General features: G+C 42.4%; 1 protein-coding gene across 7 annotated transcripts in view; it reads left to right on the forward strand.

Moving 5' to 3' along the window:
* The first annotated feature begins 7,654 nt into the window (after positions 1-7,654).
* Positions 7,655-27,584, forward strand: part of LOC120812446 (cytoskeleton-associated protein 5-like) — a 49,571-nt gene continuing 29,641 nt past the window's right edge. For all 7 annotated transcript variants that reach the window (XM_040168394.2, XM_040168395.2, XM_078097586.1 and 4 more), the window contains exons 1-20: positions 7,655-7,754; positions 8,449-8,544; positions 9,365-9,558; positions 10,235-10,441; positions 11,414-11,585; positions 11,681-11,810; positions 11,909-12,009; positions 12,092-12,205; positions 17,439-17,543; positions 18,023-18,112; positions 18,704-18,868; positions 19,552-19,680; positions 19,786-19,947; positions 20,259-20,357; positions 20,814-20,924; positions 22,609-22,701; positions 23,595-23,780; positions 23,905-23,999; positions 24,092-24,275; positions 24,369-24,514. In XM_040168394.2, the coding sequence (XP_040024328.2) occupies positions 8,488-8,544; positions 9,365-9,558; positions 10,235-10,441; positions 11,414-11,585; positions 11,681-11,810; positions 11,909-12,009; positions 12,092-12,205; positions 17,439-17,543; positions 18,023-18,112; positions 18,704-18,868; positions 19,552-19,680; positions 19,786-19,947; positions 20,259-20,357; positions 20,814-20,924; positions 22,609-22,701; positions 23,595-23,780; positions 23,905-23,999; positions 24,092-24,275; positions 24,369-24,514 (2,540 nt within the window). In that variant the 5' untranslated portion in view covers positions 7,655-7,754; positions 8,449-8,487. The remainder of the gene's footprint in view (positions 7,755-8,448; positions 8,545-9,364; positions 9,559-10,234; positions 10,442-11,413; positions 11,586-11,680; positions 11,811-11,908; positions 12,010-12,091; positions 12,206-17,438; positions 17,544-18,022; positions 18,113-18,703; positions 18,869-19,551; positions 19,681-19,785; positions 19,948-20,258; positions 20,358-20,813; positions 20,925-22,608; positions 22,702-23,594; positions 23,781-23,904; positions 24,000-24,091; positions 24,276-24,368; positions 24,515-27,584) is intronic.

The following is a 27,584-nucleotide window of genomic DNA, read 5'->3' on the forward strand; positions in this document are numbered from 1 at the left end:
AAAGAACAGTAAAAAACAGAACTTGATTGAAAAGGCTACCCTGTTGTTTTTTTCCAGATGGAGTAAATTTAGAGGGGAGCTGTTCAGATTTTGATATAGATTTAACTGACTTTCAGCAGCATTCATTGGATGATAGTATCACTGTGGGGGAACTCTACGAAAAGACAAAGTTACCTCTCCTGCGTTTCTATTTAACAACGAAGAAGAAAGACATTGTCAATGACATCCATCTTAAGGAAGAGAACGGTGATGTCACTGAGCAAAAAGGGGAAGAGACAAATGACAGATCTGATCCCTACCGTCCTTCTCCAAATACTCCTGGAACAGACAATGTGGAGATACATGTTTCTGATGTAATTTATGTTGGAAGCAGCACAGAATTTGCAAATGCAAGTGATGAAAGTATGTCCCTTCTTTACACCACAGTCAACCATACCGATGCACCTACCTTGCCAGAGCATAACACATTACATCATGTGGATGCTTTAGAGGATAGTGGCATAGTAACTTTCCACACAGAAACCATGGATAGGATGGAGTACTCTTCTCTTGATGACACCGTGGCTCTCTCTCAGGACATATAATTTGCATCAGCTTTGCTTCCTCCCATGGATGTTTTGCAGGACCAAGCCAGTCAGGGAGAAAGAGTGAAGAAAGTTATTGTTCTTCATCGTGGACAGATTCTCAGAGAACTTATTCTAGTGTTTTCTGAGGAAAGTATCATGGAAGATAACATTTGCTTTCAAGTTATTCTTCCTGATGGAAAGCTTGAAAAGGCTTTCGATGATGGTGGTGTTTTGAGGGATGTACTGTCAGAATTTTGGAATGACTTTTATGAGGAGTGCACCATGGGAAATGGCTTCAAAGTGCCATACCTACGCCATGATTTTGGTACACAAGAATGGGAAAGTGTTGGACGAATAATCGCATTTGGCTGGCAAAGAGAGTACCTCCCTGTGAAACTCGCACCTGTTCTTCTGGAGAAAGCTGTTTTCGGCTTTGTGGAGAGCGATCTTGTGGAATGCTTTTTCAAGTACGGGTCAGAGTCGGAGCAGGCAATCTTTGAATCTTGTCGTTCTGATTTTGAAGGTGTCGACTTCGAAGAATTGTTGGAAATCCTGGATATGCACAACTGCCGGGGGGTTCCAACAGCACAGAGCATGGAGCAAATCTTGAAGGAGCTTGCTCACCAAAAACTGGTTCAAGAGCCTGCTTTTGTGATTGAACAGTGGAGCAACATGCTTGTACCTGTTAGATCAGAGCTGAAAGGGATTGCAGCAGTCTATGAGACTAGAGAGAGCTACACCCAACATCACGAAAGATCACCAGATCAATCACTTACCCCATCACCCAGAATGCCCAGGAAAAACAAGTAGTCAAGTATGTAAGCGCATACCTGAGTGTCAGACACCCAGCATCTCTCCCGTTTCCTTAGATTTTGCACTGGGTCCGACTTGTTCACAGGAAAGAAAATCACGGTCAGCTTCACACAACTCCAGGGATTTCAGAGAAGACCTGTTGCCCACACATGTGGCTGTTACTTGGAGTTGCCAGTCAGCTATGACAACTACCCGGATTTTCGACATGAAATGAACAACGTTTTAGAAAGCAAAGTGTGGGTAATGGACATTGTCTGAGCTACACAGATGTTGGCTACCAAGTTAAGGATTTCTAGGTTTACAGATTGTTGGCTTATAAAGGACACATATCATCTACTGAGTGTCACAGTTTTAACATGTTGCCCATATTTTTCAGCTTGTTCAGCCAATTTCTAATCTTTTCTTTATTTAACATTGTTTTCAGTTTACGAACATGTTCCTTTAGGTGGTATGTTTTAATACACCGGGCTTAGAGGAAATCTCCTTTAAGGAAATTTCAGACAAACTGTTATGGTTGTTAAATAAATCACATGTGAAAATGTTTCTGTCAGAGTTCTATTTGATACATTTACAATTTGTGATTAAACTTGAAAAAATGAATAATTAAGTGTATTGTAAATGTTTTTACAAATAGTGTAAGGACAACAGAGTTTGTGTGTACACATAATATCAACAATTATATTAACATCCATAACATGAACCATTATTTTCACAGTTGCAATCATAAGTTTGCAATTTTAGTCCTGGAATGAAACGGAACCTAAATAAACAATTTTTGAAATTTGACACTGGCAAAAAAAGTTTAAGGATTTAGTTAATTCTTTATCAGATGCCTGAGTTCAATATACAGGTTCACTGTTTCAAACACATCATTGTTTAATTTCAGGTTATACTCTGACATCAGGTCCACACAGATATGAAACATGTCTTCATCGCAGGGGAAGTCCTTGAATACACACTCTTCAAGACAGACTTGAACATTCTCCAGGTCCACATGGTGCAAACAATCTCTGCCTCTGAATAGTTGAGGGACTGCATGCAGTATGGAGGGACGTCCATGAGGTGATCGGGAGTTGTGGACTCGACGGACTCTGTTGCTGTTCCAAGTCAAACTCACCTCATTAAGTTCCTCCTAAGAGACACATGATTTTAAGCCGCAAAAAGGTACAGCATTTTAAAAACGTATTCCTGGTTGATGCATTGGCGTAAGGGGCCTTTGTACACACTAGTAACTAGTTATGAAGAATACACACATTATCCCACGTTCTTGTCAAATGATCAAATAGCTCAACAATCATCAATAATAATATAATAATGATGGTATTTATTAGTGTGATCTTTCTCGTGGTTATATGGTGGGATGGCACAATACAATATTAACACCTGCAACATTTAAAATGCTAAAAATGTGTTGCAATAATATTTCACAGCAATCAGTGAACCTAAAAATGAGAAGGGTCTTTTACATCATTATTCAATGCCACACAATTATCTACAAAGAACATAGGAAATTACTGTCTTTTACATGGCTCCTTAACATATTATTTGACAACCCTCTGTGTGTGTGTGTGTGTGTAGGTCAATTACCTGTATTGTTTGAAGAAAGCAAAACTGGATCAAGGACTTATCCAAAAAGTCGTCTGAGAAGTAGACATCTTCTCTCAATTTGTCAAACAGGTCCATCCAAAACTGGACACACTCACTGCGCAGGGTCAGCCACCAACGCTCAATCCGCTGGTTTCCTGTGCTTGGACCAAAGGTTACACAGTCTGTCTCAGCTTGGTCCTTGGACAAATGCAAAAGCCGCTGCATTTCAGCCATATGTCCATTTTCAGTTCCTAAATCCAGTCTTAGTCTGGCAGGGCATCCATCAGCATTGATCACAGCATCCATGAAGTAGCCGGCAATGATATTTGGGTCATTGTTTGTTTTGTAGGCTTCAAGCCAAATCATCTTTCTTGGAAAAACCGTCTATGCATCCACTGATAGCAATTCCAAATGGCTTAAGTTTGTCATAGCCATCAATGTGCCAGACATAGTTTGGACCACAGCTGTGGTAAACACGCCTTCGCAGTCTGTTTCTTGACCTCAGATCAACACCTTCACCATCCAATAACTGAAGCAATATTTGAACGGTTTCTCTGTCAGTTGTAATTCCATGTAACCAACACTTTTGGTGCATCCATCTGTAACCATGACATTGACCAGAAGTTTCCAGTTGTTGTTCAATGAAGGTTGCCACCTCAGCCACATCGGTTTTATTCTTCCTATGCCAGAGCTGCTTTTTGTTTAAAATTCTTTCAAGGGTGCGTTTGCTTAGCACAATCCCATGTGAAGAAGAAAGCAATTGAAGGATTTCATCTGTTGTAAAGCCACGTTTAAAATAGTCTTCAATATACTGAAACTCCATTTCTCTGCCGGTAACCTGTCAGCTATGTTGATGTTGCTGTAACGCAGACCTGGGCATTGTACGGCCCGCGGGATGATTCTGACCGGCCCGCGAAAGACTACATGATTTAGAAAAAAAAACATATTTTCTAACTAAAACCGCATTGCTTTTATTTCGAAGCCCATTTATTCTCACGGTGCACGTCAACTGTGCACGTGAAATGCGTGTGATTGACAACCTGTCTCCCCTCCGGGTCAACCCTGAACTCTCTACCTTCTGTTTCAAACAAAAATGGTGTACTGACGAAGTCCTGAACGAAGTCTAGTACTGGTTGCTAATATGGTGGATTAGTTTTAGACGTGCGCCCGGTGCGCTCGAACACAGCAAAACGGAGTCTTGTGATGTTACAATTATCTTGCATGTTTATTTTACATCCAAATATCATAAAACGGCAAAACTTTAACTCATAATACAGGTACCCAAAATAATAAACCGCATTTCTCACCACAAAGGCACACACGCACACTGGCACACGTCTAAAACTAATCCACCATATTAGCAACCAGTACTAGACTTCGTTTAGGACTTCGTCAGTACACTTTAGGTCGAAAACTGTTTGCTTCCCAAATTACCAACACCTGTGTCTGACATTCCTGCAGGTTAAATGGCCTACCTGGGCTGATCCGAGGTCAGCTGAGCCACAAAGCACATACAGCCCCCTAGTGGCACAGAGCAAAATTAAATGAAATAATACCAAATGTATATGGCTCCTACAAATGGACTACTATTTCTTTCTTTAAGGAAGTCAAAGGTAAACCTGTGTGTTTGGTTTGTGGGGAGCATGTCGCCGTGTTAAAAGAGTACAATTTGAAACGGCTTTACGAGACCAAACATGGCGATAAATACAAAAACTTGACTGATGCCGAACGAGCGCGGATCAACGGATTTACTAGCAAAGCTAGAAAAACAACACGGCTGTTTTACAAAGGTGCACGCAGCCAGAGATGCAGCGACCAGAACCAGAACACTAAGCCATTCTCTGAGGGGCAGTTTGTGAAAGAGTGCGTGGTCGAGTCTGCAGCGCTGCTGCCCAGAGAAAAAAGAAGCGTTTACAACATCCCGCTGTCCCGCCGCACCGTGACGAGGAGGGTGGAGGACATCGCGGAGAATCTGGAGTTTCAGCTGCAAGGTGAAGTGTGAAGCTTTGGATGAGAGCTGTGACGTCCGTCATACGGCCCAGCTGCTCATATCTCCCCGGTGGATGACGAGCGACTTCAAGTTTACGGAAGAGCTGGCATCAATGCAGCCAATGAAAGGAACCACAACGGGGAGTGATCTGTTCACCGAGGTAAACGCATGCATGGACAAACCGGGACTCCAATGGGACAGACTGGCAGGGGTCACCACGGATGGATGTCGAAATTTGACTGGGAAGGATGTTGGGCTTTTGAAAAGAATGAAAGATAAAGCGAGTGAACTCACCGCAGAGCAGAAATTGTTACTACAACAGTTAATTTCATCGGAGCGCGAGCATTGAATCACAGGCAGTTTGTTTCACTATTGGAGGAGCAAGAGAGCGAACATGGTGATGTCCGGTACCACACAGCTGTCACATGGCTCAGTCTGGGCAAAGTGCTAAAAAGGTTTTGAGTTCTGAAATCAGAGATAAAAGAGTTTTGTGAGATGAAAGACAAAACCATCCCAGAGCTGTCTGATAAGGACTGGATGGCAGATTGAACATTTGCTGTTGATGTGACTGCAGTGATGAATGAACTGAACACACAGCTGCAGGGCGAGGGTCTTTTTGCTCATGAAATGCACATCCATGTGAAAGCCTTCATGACAAAGTTGCAATTCATTTGAAGACAACTAGGCAGCAACAATCTCAAACAACCCTGAAAACCCTCGTGAAAACCCTGAAATAAGTCAAACCATCATCTGATCACCGGCACCGACTGATGATGTGATGTCTTTAGAAAGCTAAGAAAATCCTTGTTTCAATAGTATATGAAACTCAAAATGCCCTTGTTATTAATGTGACTGAAATTTTTTTTTCACATAATAACAACATACACTCTTACCAGCTCAGTTCGGCATTTTGGCCTGGCCCTCCAAAATATTTTCAGTTTCTCATTTGGCCCCCTGGGAAAAATAATTGCCCACCCCTGCTGTAACGTCACCCCCCTTTGAGAAATAAAGAAAACACATCGCTGATTACAAACAGTTTTAATGTCCGTGTATGAATCAACATCACTGACGTTTCCCGGGCCATAGACAAAAAAAGGACCGGAAAAAGCGTACAATGACGAGTGTCCTGGTCATGCGCCATAACATTATCTTTCGCGTGCCGGGTCAACGTATTGCGTTGTAATGACGTTCATGGGATATTTCAACACGTACCAAATATTGTTTAAAGCGCTACGTTGATGTTATCCTCCTTTGAGAAACACACAGAACACATCGCTGATTACTGACAGTTTTCATTTCCGTTTCCGTACATTTAACGTTACGTTACCTCAGGGGAACATGGTTCATCAACGGTGAAAATATATTGTAGCCAAAACTACATTAACTTCTATCTTGTAACGTGCTTAGCGTTAACAGTGAACTGATTAAGATAACGTATGGTCATGTATAACATATTACATTTTAAAAAAGTTACCCGTAATAGTTACCCCATTGAGAGTTGGATAGCGTATACATTGCAAAACCAGCGACGTTGTGACCGCGTCACGGAAGCTGCGCATGCGCATATCTTAAGTCATAATTTCGACTTTTTATCTCATAATTTCGACTTTGAAGCTCTGAAGCTTCCCCTCAGCATGAACTGATTAAGATAACGTTTGGTCATGTATAACATCTTACATTTTTAAAAAAGTCTCCCGTAATAGTTACCTCATTGAGAGTCAATTAATTAATTAATTAAAGTCATAATTTTGACTTTCTTAAGTCATAATTTCGACTTTTTAAGTTATTATTTCGATTTTCTAATCCTTCTTTTTTGTGTGTGGCGGAAATGGGCTTCCATAGCTTCCATAATAAACAGCTCAAAAGGTGGAAAAATTAAATATCTATGGAAACAGCAACGGGACCTGCAACCACAAACGACTTTGAACTAAATTTAACCATTTGATTAACACGCATCAAACAGAGCATCGTTTAATGAGTATTGCTGTGTACACGGATGAATGAAAATAAATATATGTGGAGTTTGCTAACACACTATTTGGCTCGGATTATTTAAATATACCTATTAATGAACCTTTATTCTAATGTTAATGTGGTGTACGATTGCATCAAAGACGAATTTCTACAATACAAACTTTCTATTGTGTTGATTTACTGTGAAAGCTGCCAATCAAATCTCTACCAAGGATAGCTGTGTGTGATGGGCCAATCCGCAACGTAATATCCTACCTTGTGGGCGGGCCATTATTCAAATTCAACCAATCAATGGCTTTTTTTCCAGTAATGAATAAGAGAGCCTTTAAAGACGATAATGGGGCTTACATGGGTTTCCTATTCGCTGTTTTACTCTTCGTGTAATGAGACTGTATACGACTCTAGATTACGGATTAGATAAAATAAAGATGTAACGTTAGGCCATCAGGGTGGTGTCCATGTTTCCGCCCCTCTTTCGCGTTTCCAAAAACTGGAACAAGTTGGACAATGGCAGAAGAGACAATACCGGAAATTGGTGTTTATTTGTGTTTGAAATAAGAGCGCCACATGCCTCGGCTACACATAAAGACATAAGCAAACACAACTGTATATCCTGCAAAGCTGTTTCCACTAAGTCGTTTACTACTCAAAAATATAGGCCAATTAATTAGGTACTCCGTATTGAGAAAGAGACGTTCTTTTTCCGTTTTATTTAGAACCGGATGTGACCGTGGGTGTCACTGGCAAACCTTGTATAACGTTAAAGCTCGGCTGGACTGCTCCCTCGTAAAACCATTATCACCTTCATCTTGCGAACTGGACAGGTTGGATCTTATTGTCCTTAGAGACACACAAATAGGATTGTAAATAGTGTTTTAGTATTGGTAAAAGCGGAATTTTAGTCTGACTTAAATGCTCAGATATTGTGCTCAGCAGCTGTCAATGTGAACTGCGTTGTTAGGCCTGTCTGTTGGCGGATGTGGAAGGTTAATGGTAGCTCGTAGCCGTGTTTCTAAGCAGCTAACGGCTACCCACTGCGAGTAAATAATAAGCTATCGCTATGACTATTGGCTGGAGCTAATAAATATATACCAAACATGCTAACATGCTACATACTAGTTGTGAATGTGAGCTGCTTGTGTATTTGTCGTTGAGGCGTTATCCGGATGAGCGGGTTGACGTGCTAGCGTAGCAACGGTCACAGCCGTTGCTAACTTTGCTAGTTAATGGCGCTCATATATCTTGCCAGTCGTATAAGACGATATTTCGTGACCACTCATAGTGAGAGCAAACTGAGAATAGCACTGGTGATTAAATACAGAGCCATATGACCCCCACTGCTGCGGTCCTTCTGACCTATTTATCTGACTAAGTAACGTTTAAGTTTTGGTATTGAAGAAATCCACTATCGCCAATAATGAGAACGATTTTAGGGCTCACTTATTGTCCAAGCAACACATTACCAGAAGATGTACGACAAATGTAATGTAATTTTATTTCAATAACTGTGTTTTCTAGTTGAGTACCTTTGGGGAAACCCACCTCCAAGTGGCCACCATGGAGGACGATAGCGAGTGGATGAAGCTTCCCATCTATCAGAAATGTGAACACAAGGTGACTGAATAATATTACCTTCATACCTTCAATCTCATCCACTTAATTGATAGATGTCTTTTCAGGCAACATATGATCCAAAATGGGTTTCATATCCCGCCCATTTGCTAATAGCTCCTTCTCACTAGATGGTATTCACTGAGGCTCATCCTTGCTCCCACAACTAAATATCTTTAACACTTATCAATTTGCCGAGACCCTGTCACTACCACACATTGAAGAAAAGTGAGATGGAGGACGACTGTATTGTGACATTGCCAGGAACTCGGCCAGCCTGGCCAATAGTACACCACCAATTCTGATTGAAGGGCGATGCTGTGAGCACCACTGAGACTCAGTTACCCAATCCTCGCGTCCTAACCCTAATACTCAAGGTTAATGCCCAATCCTACAGTCAAACCAGCTACAAAATAGACAAGGTACAATTTTTAACAGCACCGCCTCCAAAATGTGCTAATTTCTCTGCTTCATTGCAGCCCAACCTTATGGATGGTTCTTCCCATATTGCCAACATTTTTTTTTTCAACCTATCATCTCCATAACTTAAATTCAGTGTCATGAGCTCAGAAACTCTTTTTAACTTTCACCTGAGCAAACAAAAAAAGGGGAAATGGAAAAGATTTTATGTAACAGTTTAAGAATCTAGGTCAGAGCCCCTCGTTACACATTCGCAGACACGTTTGCTTGGCTGTGCTTCTTTCTGCTTTTTAGAAAGATTATCCTATTTATGCTCATCGGATTTAGCCTTTTGAAAATCCTGTCTGATGTGAACTTTGTATTCCTCCTTTCTCTCCACCTTATCAACGTGACTCTTCTTCAGGTGTGGAAAGCTCGTCTGAGTGGTTATGAAGAAGCACTGAAGTTGTTCCAAAGGATACAAGATGAGAAGAGTCTAGAGTGGGGGAAGTACCTTGGACTGATAAAGAAGTTTGTTACTGACTCAAATGCTGTGGCTCAGCTTAAGGGCCTGGAGGCCGCCTTGGTCTTTATTGAGAATGCCCATGTAGCTGCCAAGTAAGTAATATTTTTAACAGCAGTGGTTAAATGGACCACGGTTGATCAGTGATGGGAACAAATCTAAATAATAACAGTTTACCCTCAACATCTGTTTAACAAAGCTAGCTAGCTCTATGCTTATAATACATAACTTCCATTGACTAGATTTGTCTTAATCCATAACAATAAAATCTTCTAGTCTCAGTGTTTCCCCTACCATTATGTTGTGATGTTAAAAAATAAAGAGACAGCAGTAACAGTAACCAATAACATGCGTAAAGATTTAATAATGATTTATTGTTATTATGCAGCAAAAGGATACACAACAAAATGCAGTTGTAGCCCACGGCAATGTAGGCCGGGTAGTGCAGCAGCCTCAGGTCCTAGCTGGGTTAGCTTAGCTTCCACGTCTTCTCTCTGGGGCACTTTGCAGAGTTTGGTCCGGTATGTGGGCGGTGATCGTCTCAAAGTCTGCTATACTTAATTCTATAGTCATACATCAGGTGTTGATGAATGTCTTTAAATAGTATTAGTGCGCCAGTATTGGGACAACGTAATAAAAATAAATAGGAACATTTAGTGAGATTCAGGGGAGCAATACTGGTACAATATTCATGTGAAAGTGAATTTGAATCCAGACATTGTATACATGTTCCGAGAATGAGTTTATTAATGACTGAATGCTATGTTACAGGACGACGGGGGAGGTAGTGTCGGGCGTGGTGACTAAAGTGTTCAACCAGCCAAAGGCCCGCGCTAAGGAACTGGGCACAGACATTTGTCTGATGTACATGGAGATAGAGAAGGCGGAGGTGGTTCAAGAAGAGCTCCTCAAAGGACTGGAGAACAAGAACCCCAAGATAGTGGTGGCCTGCCTCGAGACCCTCAGAAAGGCCCTCAGGTCAGTCTTACTCCATGTACATGGATTGTAGATTATGGTACACAGTGATGCCTTCTTGATTCTTGTTGTTCTGGCCTTTCGGCAATTGTAACTCGCTTTGAATAAAAGCCTAAACTGAATGTAGATGTATACATTTGTTGCAGACATGGTCTCTATCGGCTGGTGCATCCACGCACACATGTCTGTATGTGCACATGTCAGAATATGCGCGCACGTGTCTGAAGAACTGTTGTGCGTAGCGAGGAGTGGACAATTTTTTCTGTAGGATAAGGGGGGGGTTGTAAAAATAAGAAATAAAGAACAGAAATAAATCCCTATGGCCCGCAACCACCTAAAGTGCTTTTCATCGCGGACATATTTGTCCTGTATTTTCCTCCACAACTTTGTGCACCCCTCGACCGGCAAACCGATGTTTGCGGTGATCTCCCTCCATGAATCTGAGGCCATCTGCGCGTCCTTATAGTCAGTCAATGACGTGTCGTATAAGTGGTCATAGTTACGGATTTCTTCCGACAATTTTAATAATGGCGGTATTATGCCATAAAACTGGAAATCTGAGACTCCGGAAAGGATATAGTTAGCAGACCAATCGCAGCCTTGCTGCAATGTTTAATGTCTCAGCCTAATTTGTATGATCGATTAATCCCCGGGGCATGTCGCTGCCGGCCCCCCCACCTTGTGGTCATCTTTTCACCCTTTATGTATGATCATTCCATGTCTGTTTCAAAGTATCTTTCACTCAATTTTAACAGGTTCTAACACCACCTCAAAGAGGACTGGTAATTCTGTGTACCATGACCAGTACAACCAGTGTTTACCCCCCAAGGAAGTATGGAATTTAAAAAAGAAACTATATATTTTCTACTACAATTATCCACTTCTTAATCTCCCTGACACGTGTACGCATACACAACCATGTGCGCCTCAACTTTGTTGACTGGTCACTGCTAACCATTTTTCCTCTTCTTCTAGTGAGTTTGGTTCGAAGATCGTGACGTTGAAACCAATAGTGAAGATTTTGTGCAAGCAGTTTGAGTCCAGAGAGAAGGCGGTGAGAGACGAAGTCAAGCTGCTCGCGGTAGAGATCTACAAATGGATCAGAGACGCTCTGAGACCACCACTGCAAAATATTAATTCTGTACAGGTGGGGCACACTTACACAAATACATCCCAATCTTTTACTGTTCTGCCTGGGAAATAAAGTTGAGCTAAACAAGGATTGTCTGCCTGTTCTTGCAGTTGAAGGAGCTGGAGGAGGAGTGGGTGAAGCTGCCTTCTTCTCCTCCCAAACAGACCAGGTTCCTGCACTCTCAGCAGGACTTGAAGGCCAAGTTTGAACAGCACCAAGCTCATGGAGAACAGTCTGATGGTAGGCCTCAAAAGGTTTCTGCATGCAATATGTTGCTTTGATGTTGATGAGTTGTTGAGTGATGTCTGGTGCCAACTATTGTTTTCCTCCTCTTTCAGGAGAGGATGAGGAGGAAACGGTGGTTGCAGTGGATCCTTATGAACTGCTTGAAGCTGTGGAGATTCTCTCAAAGATACCCAAAGACTTCTATGACAAAATAGTATGATGATTCAAAACTCTTCATGCCTGAAGTCTGTTAACTCAGGTTTCAATATGTCTAATCGCTCCGTCCGTTACTGCAGGAAGCTAAAAAGTGGCAGGAAAGGAAAGAAGCTGTAGAGGCTGTGGAGGCGCTGACCAAGAATCCCAAACTAGAGAATGGAGACTATGGAGACCTTGTCAGAGCTTTGAAGAAGGTAAAGACTGAGTGTTTTTCGTGTGGTCAGTGAGGCCATCTCACCTCTTCTGGAATTAAGTGAAATAGAAGTGACTAGGCACACCATCTACACTAGGGGTGGCGCGGCCGGTACAGGGTTGCATTTTATGTTGCGTTACTCGTGGAAGTTTGAACGTGGGATTGTTTGTTTGTGTTTTTGCTTCATTGATGCTGGACGTGGATCTTTTTCTTTTTCCATGTGTCGTTCTGTACTAATTAGGGCTGGGCGGTATACCGGTTGAAACGGTATACCGATATAAGATATCCTTACGGTATGAATTGTTCACAGTTTATACCGGTGTTACGCCATAACTACTGATGCAGCTCTGCGGCTGGCGGCAGAATTTATTTTTACTGGGGGTGTAACGATTTATTTTTACAACGATTCGAATCGCGATTCATGGTTACCGATTCGATTCATGGACGATCTGGGTTAATTTAGAACAATTCGATTCGATTTGATTCAGTAACTTGAAATCAATTCAGTAACTATACTGGACAGTGCAGGCAAAGTTTCTGAGATCCCTGTTGTTTCTTGTAAGGAAATCAGGTTTAAATTAATTATTGATATTATAAACAAGCAAACAACAATTAATGGCAAATGTATTAAACTTTTATTTGAATCAAGTGCCATTTTCAATGTAAACATTACACAATAATTACACAATGTTTGGATCAATTTACAGAACCCCGGATTTTCAACCACATTGTAGGGTCGCATGCCTTTACAGATAAACTTGGCAATTGTTACTGTGATGTTGAGTTTCGTGCTGGCGAGGCCTGAGGCAGAAGGTAACTCCAGCTTTGCAGACATGCAGAGCTGGAGTTCTGCTGCTGCTGCTGCAGTAACACTGCTAGAGGTGCCTTACTGTCGGCGTTGTTTAATCCCATGGCGCCTTAGTAGATGGCCGGAAAGTTTTTTTATTTGTCTTCTACATATTCTACAAACAGCGACCGACTTATTTAGAACACCTCCGTGTTTACAAAAGCTAAAATGTTTCCACGCGCTGGATCGACATGTTAGTTTGTAAATGTCTCGCTCACAGTCGTCTCCTCCGCGCTGTGTTTTGTTGTTCTGAGTTTCGTGCGGCTGCCGCTGCGTACTGATGACGTCACAGACAGGCAGACTGAATCGAGTAACGTTTAACGTGTCTAAAGTGCTAAAAAACAAACAAACTAACACACATCCATACCGTTTTTGTACTTAAATTCAATGTGCAGTTTCCAAGTATCGATACAATCGATTATGTACCATTTCAATCGATTTGTAATCGATATATGTTAGAGATGCTCCGATCTGATCGGCGTTCTCAAAACGGCCGATAAAATTTGGCCGATCAGATGTCATAAAATCTGCGAGAACTACTATCAGAGACGTTTCAATAAAACGTTAGAGATAGGCATTTCAGGCCGCCAATGTTTTTTTTTTTAAAAGCTTGTCATTGTCTGTCTCTCCATGTTATTAAATTTCATTGGCCCCCATCTTCGGTGGCGGGTAGGTGAAACCACTGAGACAAAATGGCTTCGCCGGTCTGGCAAAATTACAAGGTGTCGGAAAAAGATAATAAATCTGCAGTTTGCAACGTCTGCTCAAAAGTAGTTCCCCGTGGAGTAACGCGTCAAAGGGGTTTCAACACCACGAACCTCATACGGCATTTGAAAGCTTGTCACATCAAGGAATTTGAGGAGTTTACGAAGTTTGGATCAATTTACAGAACCCCGGATTTTCAACCACATTGTAGGGTTGCATGTCTTTACAGATATCCTTAAGCGAGCGTTAAGGCAGATGAAGACAAAGAGCGTGCAACCTCTTCCCAAACGCCACTCACTCAGCTGACCGTAACAGAGACATTGAAACGACAGCAACCATACAGCAATGACAACAAGAGACGAAAGGAATTAAATGCCAAGGTAATGGAATTCATATGCCTTGATCAGCAGCCGCTGTCTGTTGTGGAAGACTCCGGGTTCAAACGCCTTGTATCCTGCTTGGATCCACGCTATACGCTGCCGGGCCGAAAATACCGATGTTGTCTGATGTTTGTCTGCCGGAATTATACCGAAATGTCTACACGCACATCGAGAGCCTTATGAAGGACAGCATCAGGGCCGTTAGCTTCACGAGTGACATTTGGAGTTTGAGTGTCTGTCCTGTGTCTATGCTGAGCCTAACTGCGCAGTTTATTAATGAACACTTCGAGCTGACCAAAGTGGTGCTTCACTCACAAGAGTTTCCCGGATCGCACATCGCGGAGGCACTTGCTGCAGCTTTCACAGACATGTTCCAAGCATGGGGAATCCCACAAGAAAAGGTGCACGTTATTCTGCGGGATAACGGCAGGAACATGGAGAAGGCCATGAGGGATGCGTGTTTACCTAGCCTACCGTGCATGGCGCACACCCTCCAGCTCGCTGTGCATGAGGGAGTTTTGGCACAGGTTGACTCCTAAAAATGCTGAGATGCTTATATTTATCAAGGCAAATCTGGCAGTGATGCTGCTTAATCAGAAGTAAGGTTTGAATACTCTAGTATGCCCCCTCTCCGCGTGAGTTGAGTGAGTGAAGTATGTGAGTGAGTGAGACACTATAAAGATAGATATACATGTTTTGTTTAATTGCTGACTTCCTGTGCACCTTTAATCTTTATTCTGTCTTGTTATCTCCTCCTATAAGCTCCAAGTTCTATTGAGAGCCTCTAGAGAGTGGAATGTTGCACATGTTATTCTATTGTTGTGATTTTCATTTAAAGATTTATATTTTTATTATTGTTTTAATATTTATTATTATTTACACATTTTATAGTAAGCAAGAGAGCTTTTCTACATTGAAATGTTGCATGTTCCCTGCAATAAAACGGATGGTTGTCAATTCATGATACTCTCTCGTCTCGGAATTTAAATACTTAAAATACAAAACCAATGTTGTTAAGAATAATTCATTTCATAAATAATGCTACACAATAAATAGAATGCTTAAATCGACTAGGTGATCGGTATTATCGGATCGGCAGATACTGATTTCAGTGATCGGTGATCGGCACCAAAAAACCTGATCGGAGCATCTCGAATATATGTCGTCCGGAATGCAGATTTGCGGAGCATTTTTTTTTCTCTCGATTCAATTAATCGATTCAGTGAATGAATCGTTACACTCCTAATTTTTACACTTCATCGCGGAGTGCGCAGCGGTTGGAGCTACTTGTCTTACGTGTGTTGAGATTGAGTTATGGTTATAACTAGGGCTGAAACTAACGATTATTTTGATAATCGATTAATCAGTCGATTATTCTTTGATTAATCGTTGAATCGGATCATAAAAATACATTAAAAAGCTTTATTTTCCAACCCTGTATTACAAAACAGAACTGCAAATTTGCAAAAAATACAGGTTGCTCCTTGAACATAATAATCATTTATAAAAAAATAAGAAAAATACAAATCAGAAAATTGAACAGGATTTGTTTTAACGTCCCAACTTGTTCAACTCAATACTATAAATACAAGACAACAGATTGAAAAATGAATGGTCCAAAAAAGGTGAGTAAATTAAAAACGTGTCCTAGTCTTGCTAACTGCTTTACTGCTTTTATTAGCGAGCTAACGCTAGCTTGTTGCCTCTTGGAGGCTCCTTACCTTCCTCATGTCAAAACGGGACAACGTGGTGCTCCTGTGCCATGTTACGTTGACTTTGCATATTTGGCCATTAACACACTTTTTTAGTTTAGTATGAAATGCTCGTACACCATAACTTAACGTCTTTGTCTGCGTCGTGTGACTCCCAACTGCCGGTGCTGCTGGCTGCTCTTTCCTCTACGTCGGCTCTGCTTTTTTTAGAATCGATTTTGATCGATTTCCTTGATGCGTTATTGCAGCCCCAGTTATAACTTTATAACAACAATGAATAACTCACAAGAAACATTCTTTAACAGGGTAAAGCACCACAAAACAACAGCTTGTGACATAAGCGACTGTGGGTGAGTGGGGAGCACGGTCGTCCTCCAATCAGAGGGTTGTGGGTTCGATCCCAGGCTCTGCTAACCCACATGTCGACACTGTGTCCTTGGGCAAGACACTTAACCCAACATTGCTCCTGTAACTGCGACTACAGTGTGTGAATGTTAGTTACTGATGTGCAGGTGTTACTGTGTATGGGTCCCCTGTCATCAGTGTATGAATGGGTGTAAATGGGTGAATGATGTCATGTAGTGTTAAAGCGCTTTGAGTGGTCGGAAGACTAGAAAAGCGCTATACAAATACAGTCCATTTACCATTTACCATTTATATAAACAACTTAACACACATAGTTGTACATTTATGAAATTACCCCACCAAACTGCATGGTGGGTAAAGCTAACAACAAGAAGTAACTTTCATGCTACATTAAAACACAGAAAAGAGCAATACAGGAGGAACAATGAGAGACCAGAGATGCACCAACACAACTTGTGGCCAAGAGAGGAGCTGTGTCGTAAGTTAGATCAGAAAACTATTTTTTGCAAAGTTGGTTGAGCCGCTGGTATTTTCTCTGGTGGCAACACCAGCAGCCACAACAAGCTAACTCAGCTGGCCAGTTGCGAGTGAGTTGGCCAGAGAGCAGCGAACAGGTGCCATACCGCACAGCCCTACTACTAATATCGGGTGTCATGGAACTTCGGGTGAACAGCTTTTGACTTCAATATTTTCTCCTCCATTTTATGATTCAGTGAAGCTGACTGCGTCACGCATATTTCTTGTGACTATTAGCCAACCTCAATTCTGTGTCAACACGTTGTAATGATGACTCTGGATGTATTCTCAATGTGCAATAATTTAGTGTCACATTTTTACACTGCTGTGAACACAGAACAGAGACACGAGCAGTGGGAACATTGTACGCTTTGTAGGGGCGACTGTGGGTGAGTGGGGAGCACGGTCGTCCTCCAATCAGAGGGTTGTGGGTTCGATCCCAGGCCCGGCTAACCCGCATGTCGTTGTGTCCTTGGGCAAGACACTTAACCCAACATTGCTCCTGTAGCTGCGACTACAGTGTGTGAATGGTAGTTACTGATGGCAGGTGTCACTGTGTATGGTTCTCCTGTCATCAGTGTATGAATGGGTGTGAATGGGTGAATGATGTCGTGTAGTGTTAAAGCGCTTTGAGTGGTCAGAAGACTAGAAAAGCGCTATACAAGTACAGGCCATTTACCATTTACGCTTACTTGCTTAATATTCCAGGTTGTGGGCAAAGACGCCAATGTGATGCTGGTGTCGGCGGCAGCAAAATGTCTTGCTGCACTGGCCTCTGGTCTCAGGAAGAAGTTTGGAACGTATGCAGGACAAGTAAGTATCTCTTTACACTAATGAGTCTTTTTTTTCTTTTTCTTAAAATGTCCATGACAAAAGTTTGTATTAGCACCTGAAAGGTTGGCGTTTTCATTCCAGTGAAACCATTGTGTATAATCTACAACAGCAATTAGTATTGCTGTTTTCATTCCACAGAATATTGCTTTAAGTCGCTTAAAGGCATTTTCACATTGTTTTGGTTTAAATGTGGAGGTTTAGTTAAAGGTTTTTTGCATGTATCAAATCAATGGACTCACATGCTGATTCATGTGTGGGAATTAAGGGTGTAGTCAGAATTATAAATTTACCAACTACATGGGAATTTAAGATTTGCCATTCGTGATTTGCTATTCATGCTACCATGTGTTTCCACCACTTTGTTCATATGAACGGACAGATGATAGTTCTATTTCCTGTTTCTAAATCATTGATAACTGCTAAATTAGATCTCCTGTTCTTTTTGTTGCTTTCTTTAGGTGGTTCCAACTATTCTGGAGAAGTTCAAGGAAAAGAAGCCTCAAGTGGTCCAGGCCCTGCAGGAGGCTATTGATGCCATCTTTCTCACTGTAAATCCTCCTTGATTAAACTATTTAGTGTAATGACAATAACTATGTAATAACAATGGAGCAATCAGTTACTGTGACTGAAGCAGTCTGTAACCCTTGAATTTCTACCTACCACTCACTGGATGTTACACAAGCCTAATTGGGCCCTGATCTTTGAACTGATCGATGTACAACTCCCAGTTGACTGTAAACAGTCTAAAAGCATAAAAGCTATGCTGACCATAATATTAAGACCAGCAACAATAATTCCTTAATGTGAATACATTTGGCCATCTCAAATCTTAAGCAGCAGAACTTATAACATCATTAAATCGACAAGATTACAGCAGTAAAAAAAAATCACAATCAAACATGAATCGCTACACAATGATAGTGGACTCAGCTATATAGTACTACGTTACAATACTACCACTAATTAATGTGAACAAAACTCGTACTTTTCGGTGGGTGAGTCAGTTTTTCAGATGCGTTCTCGAATTCGGCGATCAGCTGTTTCAAGCTGGAAAGCTGCCTTTCAGCTGATTCCCTAATGTAAATGTGCTGGATTGTATTTTGATGGGCCAAATCTAAGATTGCCTCCTTTTTTTCCAGACCACTCTTCAGAACCTGTCGGAGGATATTTTGGGTGTGATGGACAATAAGAACCCTTCCATTAAGCAGCAGGCCTCTCTGTTCCTGGCCCGCTCCTTCAGACACTGCACACAGGGCACCCTGCCCAAAAGTGTCCTCAAACCGCTCTGTGCTGCTCTCATCAAGGTAACGCAGAGGACTTACTACTTTTTCTGCAATACTCTACAGCAGTGGTTCCCAAACCTTTTAGACCACGCACCCCCTTCTACATCCCAACTGGCTTCATGCACCCCCAGTCGCCCACACTTAAAAAGAAAGGGTCTGTTCATAGCTGCATTAAAATTGGAGCAATGACAGAACAGTTTGCTTACACATGATGTTTGTTTACAATGCTAGAGAGTAAGAGACGGGAGTATTAACTCTTTTTCCATCGCCTGTTTCCTCCGTCTCTGTGTCCCTCTCGTCTTTCGCGACTGATAGCTTCAAATGTCCACTTGACAGTTTCCCGATTTCAGCCATTTCAGCGTGTTTTATAAATGTTGCTGAAAAAGTTAGCTGCACAAACTAGGTTACGTTAGTTAGTGTATTTATTAATTAAATTGTACATTTTTAATTCTAAATTTGAATCTTGTAACGGGTATAATTCATGTCTGTATTTTGTGTAAAATCCACCATTACACCACACCATTACATGTTTCCTCTTGTGCACCCCACTTTGGGAATCCCTGCTCTACAGGAATAACTTGTGCCATCATTGACATAGTTGTGTGTTACCTGAGATGACTTCCGGCTGTTCATCGAGAAAGATGTAAAGACCCGTGGCTCTCATTTCAAAGGCATCCCTTTGCTTTTCCCTCTGACCATTTCAGCAAGTAAATAACTCTGCTCCAGAGGTGCGTGACGCCGCCTTTGAGGCTTTGGGGACAGCCATGAAAGTGGTGGGAGAGAAAGCCGTGAACCATTTCCTGTCTGATTTGGATAAACTCAAACTGGACAAGGTAATAAACCAGCAGAATAAGGGGTAATACATTCAGACCAGGAGAAGCATCACTATAGCTACCATGATCTGTTTACCACTGTGCTTTTATTCCATATGTCAACAGATAAAAGAGTCTGCTGATAAAGTAGAGCTTCCTGGAGGGAAGAAGGCTGCGGCAGTGGGTGGGGGGGCAAAGAAGGCTCCAGCTAAAACTCCTTCCCTTGCTGAAGCTCCACCTAAATCTTCTGGCCAACCCAAGAAGACTCAAACTGGTGCTGCAAGCAAGGTATGCTCAGTGGGATGCACATATAGAGAAGTAAACTGATGAAGAAATGTCATTGTGGCCAATAACCTGATTGCATTGAGTGTGTACAGTTGTACTATAAGAGCATTGTGGGGGTCGTCGTGGCGCAGGGGGTAGAGCGGGTGTCTGGGAACCGCAAGGTCGGTGGTTTGAGTCCTGGCAGCAAGACACCTATTGCTAATTGCTCCCCGGGCAAAAATGTAAAAGCCATGGGTTTAAAGTGTAATGTAAGCCGCTTTGGATAAAAGCGTCAGCTAAATGACCTGTAATGTAATTGTGTCTCCTTTGTGCAGTCATCGGCGGCGTCCAAGAGGTGCAAACCAACCGCTGTAGCTGGTGGAAAGACTAAGAAGAGCCCTGACAGTAAAGAGTTCACTGAGGGGGAACTCTCGGTGAGACCCTGTGCATGAGTTTTCCCCCTTGTTGGAGCTTTTGTCTGGGCCGCACAGTTCTTCAAAAGTCTTCAAACTTCTTTTTGATATTCAACGTCAACATTTTTTTTTAAAGCGATGGCGTTAATTCAATGTCGTATTGTTCGCTGTCCCCTTCCGCTCTGAATGCCAAGATGGTTTGAAGTACAAGAGCATAAAGAGTGTTGTGGCTTTTTTGAATCTAGTTCAAACATCAGCTACATTACAATTTCTGGTTCCTCTTAGATTTGAGGATTCTTTTTAGTGGTTCAAAGCAGGAAATAATGCTAATAATGATGCTCGCTGCACCGTAGCCTCTTTACCTTAGAGAGACCAATCGATCCTCTGCAGTCAGTGTCCCTTGATGACACAAACAACTTTAAACTTTGTCAGTATCTTGTTGATGAATTGACATTAATGTTTGCGTTGTCACGACAGATGGAGGTGTGTGAAGAGCGGGCTGCAGGTGTGCTTCCTGCCTCCTGTCTACAGCAGCTGGACTCAGCCAACTGGAAGGAGAGACTGGCGAGCATGGAAGAGTTCCAAAAGGTGAAGTCTTTACTTCCTTAATGACTATTTATGTCACACATTTTAGAGTTACATATGGTGACACCAAAATATCTAAAAATGTGTGGTGAAAATAATCAGAACAATTGCATCAGACCAAGATAAAATGTGCAAATATCACTTGCTGCCGATACTAATTGAATATTATTCCTCATCCATATGGTCCGGAAGAGATCGGGTCTAGTCTATATCCAGCACATGGTCTAACCTTCCCTTTTATCCAGTCTAGCTAACAACGAGCAACGAGCTTCGCATAGCAGTGCTTTAAGTGATCAGTTTGCCACTCACTCCCTTTCTGTTTGACACATGCAGTGTTTCCCACAGATCCAACATCTATGTGTGGGGGCTGACCACTGAACTGGAATAATTCGTTCAATATTAATTTTGAACACAGAACTTTACAAAACAGGGATTCACGCCTATACAAACGTCAAACACTCATCACTGGATAGAACTATACACAATTCACACTATATACAACTCCCATAGCTGTTGTACACATTTCACACCCTATACTACTTGTTGTTACAGCCCACATGCGCAAAACAGAACTGTCAGAGCAACGGATTTTGCAGGGCTTGCTAAAAAAAAAAAGACGCAACACAGACGCGGTGTGCACGGAGGGGAGTGGCTGTGTGTGTGTGTGTGTGTGTGTGTATGTGTGTATGTGAGATGTGTGACTGACCGACAGAGGGAGAGCAGGGAAAGGAAATGCAGCTGGATGAATACACTGCGTGATTTAAATGGCGTTAAAAAAAAAAAAATACACCAAACGCAATGTGTGGCGGCCGGTGTTGAATCTGTGGCGCGCTGCCACAAATTAGTTTATGTGTGGGAAACACTAACATGGAGTAATTCCTCTGCACAGTTTCCGCTGTATGTTGCACCTCTTGTTTATTTTACTTCCAATGCAAAAAGCTCCATCTTGACGTAACTGACTGCAGCTAGCGGCCGTTTCGTTTCTGCGGTTAAAATATTTTGTTTGTTTGTTTGCATTAATCTCGGCCACATTAATCTCATATATTAACGCGTTTATGTTGAGAGCCCTAAAAGAATTTATGACAAAAATGGTTGTGCAGAAACTTGATAGATATTAACATGGAATTTGCATGAGGAGGAGGCAGGTCCATGTACATGCCAAGTGAGATGTTTGCCGATCGGAACCTGCCACTTCTCGCTCTCCGCGCTACTGTGGGAAACACTCTGAGATGGGTAGATACCAGCCGCCACTTTATGATGACAGGGTCACTCCAGGCAGCGGCGCACACTTGAAAATGATGGTGACCCCCATGTCGGCTGGAGCATTGTGTATAATTTTAGTGGTCTGGCCCACTTCAGATTAAAGGGGACAGTATGTGGCCACTTACCGGAAATGAGTTTGACACCCTGTTACAGAACAATACATGTATGCCATAAAGTGAGATTATATTGTATAATCTATAATATGAATTATGGTGGGTGACGATTGATTAGATTTAAGAAACGTTAACATTGAATTACTTTAATTACAGTTGCTATAAACATGCGGTCCTCTCAACAAGTCCTCAAACCGTGTGACTAGTGCAGTTTGATGTATTACAGCGAGTCATGTAAAGTGGTAAAAAAATAAAAGTAAAATTTTGTTTACCAATTTTTTTTGCGATGGGCCATGACTGTTTGTTTCTAGGCTGTTGAGACCTTGGATAGGACAGAGATTCCCTGCCAGGCCTTAGTGAAAATGCTGGCCAAGAAACCCGGTTGGAAGGAGACCAACTTCCAGGTAAGCTCTCAAATTCCTGAAGCCTTGTGGTGCGTTGTTGTTGTATGCTGTCAGGATCAGGAAACATTTATTTATTTATTCGTAATATATGTCAGACATATATTGGCCATAATGTCCCTCCCCCTCCTTCCAAACCTGAAATGAGTTTGACACCTGTGATTTACAGCCTCACAAAATACTGCATAGCCTCCTCCTTTTTGGTGTTATGGATATGGTCACCCTAGTGCGGATCTGTGCAGCCAACCATCGGGAACGGGTTCTCTCCGGTACTCCGGCTTCCTCCCACAGTCCAAAAACATGCTCTGGAGATTAGGTTAATTGGTGACGCTGAATTGCCCGTAGGTGTGTGGATGTGAGTGTGAATGGTTGTTTGTCTGTTTGTTAGCCCTACGATTGGCTGGCGACCAATCCAGGGTGTACCCTGTCTCTCACCCGAAGTTGGCTGGGATAGACTCCAGCCCGCCCCGCAAACCTGTGTAAGGATAAGCGGTTTGAAGATGGATGGAATATGTCTCCTTTAAGACCCTCTTTTTTTGTCCTTTTTTTTTTTTGAGACAGTAACGATGGAAGCACAAACCAACGATTCCACATCCTTAAAGGACAAGAAAATATATCTAAGAACATAATGATAATCATTTTTAACTGGAATTATCAGGCCAAAAACACAGCATAATTATTAGTTCTTCTTTTTTTGATCTGACATCATTAGAAATTACTTTAATTTAAGCAAGGATCAAATTATTGGAAAAACTATTCATGGTCCGGCACTGCCCATGATTAATTAGTTCATTAGTTCACCTTCAACATTACAGATAAATGTTGACAATATAGATGATTGCTGTAATTGATCAGGGATCAGGATGTACCATTCTGATGCTGCCTGCTCTGTGTAGGTGATGCAGATAAAGCTGCACGTTGTGGCTCTCATCGCTCAGAGAGGACAGTTCTCAAAGACTTCAGCCTCTGTAGTGTTGGACGGCTTGGTGGACAAGGTTGGAGATGTCAAATGTGGTGGAAACTCCAAAGAAGGATTGACTGCTATTGGAGAGGCTTGCTCTCTGCTGTGGACTGCAGAACAGGTCTGTAGAGCGCTTGTCTGTAGTCGGGATGCTATACTATGGACAGAAGAAAAGTTCATTTTCATGTTTAAGAGCCTCAATGGGCCAGTAGATGTTGATCATGGTGAATGTACCATATTTACAGGTTATGTCTATAGCGTTTGCACAGAAGAACCCCAAAAACCAGGCAGAGACTCTCAACTGGTTAGCTAATGCCATGAAGGAGTTTGGCTTTGCTGGGTAATTAATACTCCTTATTTTAGTGTTAACATGTGTAAATGATGCCATCGTTTCAAAGTGTTTTGGCTCAGGAAGAAATCTGTTCTCTGCAGTATCAATGTTAAGGGTTTCATCAACAACGTGAAGACTGCTTTAGGAGCAACTAACCCTGCTGTTCGGACAGCTGCCATCGCACTGCTTGGAGTCATGTTCCTCTACATGGGAGCTCGTCTTCGGATGTTCTTTGAAGACGAGAAGCCTGCTCTCCTTGTACAAATAGATGCCGAGTTTGAGAAGGTATGGAGGAGGGATGGATGTTTCAAGCAAAATGATTTGCTTTGCTGCGCTAATGTGGGTGGGTGTGTGTGTGTGTGTGTGTGTGTGTCACAGATGCAAGGCCAGTCTCCACCAGCACCAATTAGATTCACCAAGAAGTCTGGAGAGGAGGAGGAGGGTGATGAAAGAGAGGATCAGGAAGAAGATGGGGCAGCAGCCGCACAGGACATTATGGACTTCCTGCCCAGAACCGACATCAGGTAACCAACACGCCGTTCCGTATTAAAGTAAGGAACGTTACGTGCCTCCACCAGCTCTTCTCGGCTGCTTTTTACGCATTATCCAGATTGACAAGCTAGCATTAGCGTTAGCACGACTAAAGACACGTTTTTATTGACTCTCCTTTCTTGGCCCATTCATTTTTCAATCGTATGTATATATTCTATGCTTTGTCCCATATTGTTGACAAATATATATGTGTGTTGTACTTTTTAAAGTAATTTTATAGAATTGCATTGGTCATCTTAAGCTGTGTTTAAATGTGGTGTATAAATGTACTTAAAATGATGGTAATGAATAAGCTTCAATGATCTGAGTGTAGTGTATAGAACAAGTTCTGACAAGTTTTTTGATTTGTATTTTACCTACTTACTTTACTTTTTTATAAATTATTTGTGGTGGAAATTTGTAGATTTAGCCCATGTGAGAAATCAAAAATATCTTGAGCATGCTTTGTGATTAAGTATTTATTACTAACTAGAATATAGAAACAAGATAAAGAATACAGAAATCATCAGCACAAGTCGTAAGCACAGACAGAAGTCAAATGACTACAATTCAGCTGAAAAGGGACAGATGTTCCTTCCCCCAAAAGGAGCAGGGCACGTATGATTTCATCTGTGTCTTATTGTGTCATCCCTGGACTGCCTTAAGTCACCGGCTCACATCAAAGGTCACATTCCTGAGAGCCTCACCCCACGCAGGCTCAACAATTCTCCCCCAACATCCCTCTCTTTTTGTCATTTTTTGACAATCAGTAATCAACTTAAGAAACTCTAAAAAACAATCAAATCGAAATTAAGAAAGAAAATTAAACAACAAAAAAACTCTTAGATTTACAGAAGATTCAGAACATCACATCATTAACTTCTAGGTAAATTGAGAACTCTTGCTAAACATTAACACATACATGCTGTCTAGTTACACACAATCCTCACACTCATCACTGTCAGAGCTATCCGGATATGGTGGAGTCCATTTCTGAACCGGACACCGTATAGTATTACTTGTGTGTTCAACTGATATATGAGTACTAACAACCTTCCTTACAAAGAGCTTTAAAACAGTTACAATTAGGGTTATAACAATTACAGACAGATTGATGCCCCCTAATTCCCATAGCAGTTCCTTGAAGAGAGAAGGTCCCTATGATCCATCAAATGCCTGTATTTCCCCAAACGGATTCCAGTCGTGGTCGTGCAATTCCTTAATGCCCCGTTCTGTGTCTGCCACCGCATCATAAACTGATGATGTTGCATCGGAGATGTAAGCGCAACATTCAGTATGAATCGCTTTGCATACCAAGCCTTGTGCAGCCACAACGAGTTCCAGAGCCATCCTATTTTGTAGTACCATGTGTTTGATGTAATTTACTACAGTCACTTGTACCTAGAGAGGAACCACCTAGAAAGTGATAATGTTGGTTAAGGGCTGGACCGGAATCTAACCAACATCACTTTAATATTATTGTCGCCGTGTGCGGTGGAGGAGTGTGTAACAGTCTTCATCATTACTCACAAATCGATGAGATAGCTCAGGCCACCCCATGTCACCCCAGTCGGCTTCCGTGAATGGAACAGGAACCAACATGGGTGCTCTAGATGAAATGGGCATATGCTGACATATCCAACAATTAGAGACATTCCTTTCATTAGCAAACTCATTCATAATAGTCAACGCAATATTGTCATGCTCGTACGGTGGTGTTCGGTTTGGAAGTTCTTAACGTTAGGCTTACTTGCATGCATACTTCCAATCTAACCGAGTGAAATGGGCTGGTTCTGTTGTACAGGCTGCAGGTTGAGCGCACCAGAACGGGTATTCCCAACTCGTGTCATATTTAGGCTTTAGAGTCACCGAGCAAGTGTTGTTTGTCTGACACTGAGTCCTAAATTCCTCCAGGAGTCCAGGTCTGACCAGCGACCTAAGTGCGGCATGCTCAGCCGTAACATGTAAGCTTTACAACCCTACTTCTCAGTCCCCCCTCTCGGACAATTGAGAGAGATCAACCCTCGCCTCCAAGTTGCTTTAGTGGGGGCTGTTCTGGCCTGCGGGAGGTCAGGGCCTGTGGTTTAACAGCCTCGTAAATGATTTCAGGTGGTACTGTTTTAGGCTGTGTCTCGCTGACTGGCTGGTAAGTTCTTTTGCATGCCTCCCTCCAGTTGCTGGAGCCAGTGTGGCCTGGTATCTCCTGACACGATCGTGGTTTACTGCACCAGAATGCTGGATCTTCTAAACCAAATCTTCCGTCCACCCACACAGTACATATTCTTCTCCCAACCCGGCAACACACACAATTTCATTTACGTGACTTTCTATTTTAACCCATGCATCATGTTCGATTGTGTAGAGCAAACACTCTGTCTCGTTGCATTGTTTTGCTGGACAGTGGAAACTTCCTGAAATTCTCTATTGGAGAGGTGGAGAAGGCTGGAATCCGTGATGTTCACATAAGGAGGTTGTAGTTCATTGATCGTGAGGGGAATCAGCACAAATGTGGCCAGCGTCAGTGATATGCACATGTTCATTCTCAGGCTCCAACCATGCTTCCTAAGTGTTCTTTGGCGCTGGAGATCTGTCTTTTATTGCTGTTCTCCGGGTGGCTGCCGTCCTTGCTGTCTCTGCCGTCTCTGCCATCTCTACCGGGCTCGTTGGTGTCCTGGAACACTGCAGTGGGAGAGGGCTCTCCACCCTGCAACCCCCTAACCGGAACCAGATGTAGGTGCTCTTTCGTCTCCAGGATCCGGGATGTGTTTGCAGTGGCTGGCGTGGACCCACGTCGCTTTCCCTTCCACCTTAACTGCCGTCTCCGTGGTCAGGAGTACTTGGAAGGGCCCTGTGTAGCGTCTCTGCTTCCAGTGCTTTCTCCGGTGATCCTTAATGAGGACCCAGTCTCCTGGTTTTGGGTGGTGCTGGATTGCTGTAGCTGTGGATGGAAGCGCCGCTTTCACCTCTCCGTGCAGTGCTGAGAGTGAAGGGGAGAGGTTAGCACAATATCTCAGCATGCTCATTTATAGCAGTGCACGTCCCCCCTTTGCCCACGTGATCTTT

This window comes from Gasterosteus aculeatus, chromosome Y, assembly GCF_964276395.1.
Source record: "Gasterosteus aculeatus chromosome Y, fGasAcu3.hap1.1, whole genome shotgun sequence".
Lineage (NCBI taxonomy): Eukaryota > Metazoa > Chordata > Actinopteri > Perciformes > Gasterosteidae > Gasterosteus > Gasterosteus aculeatus.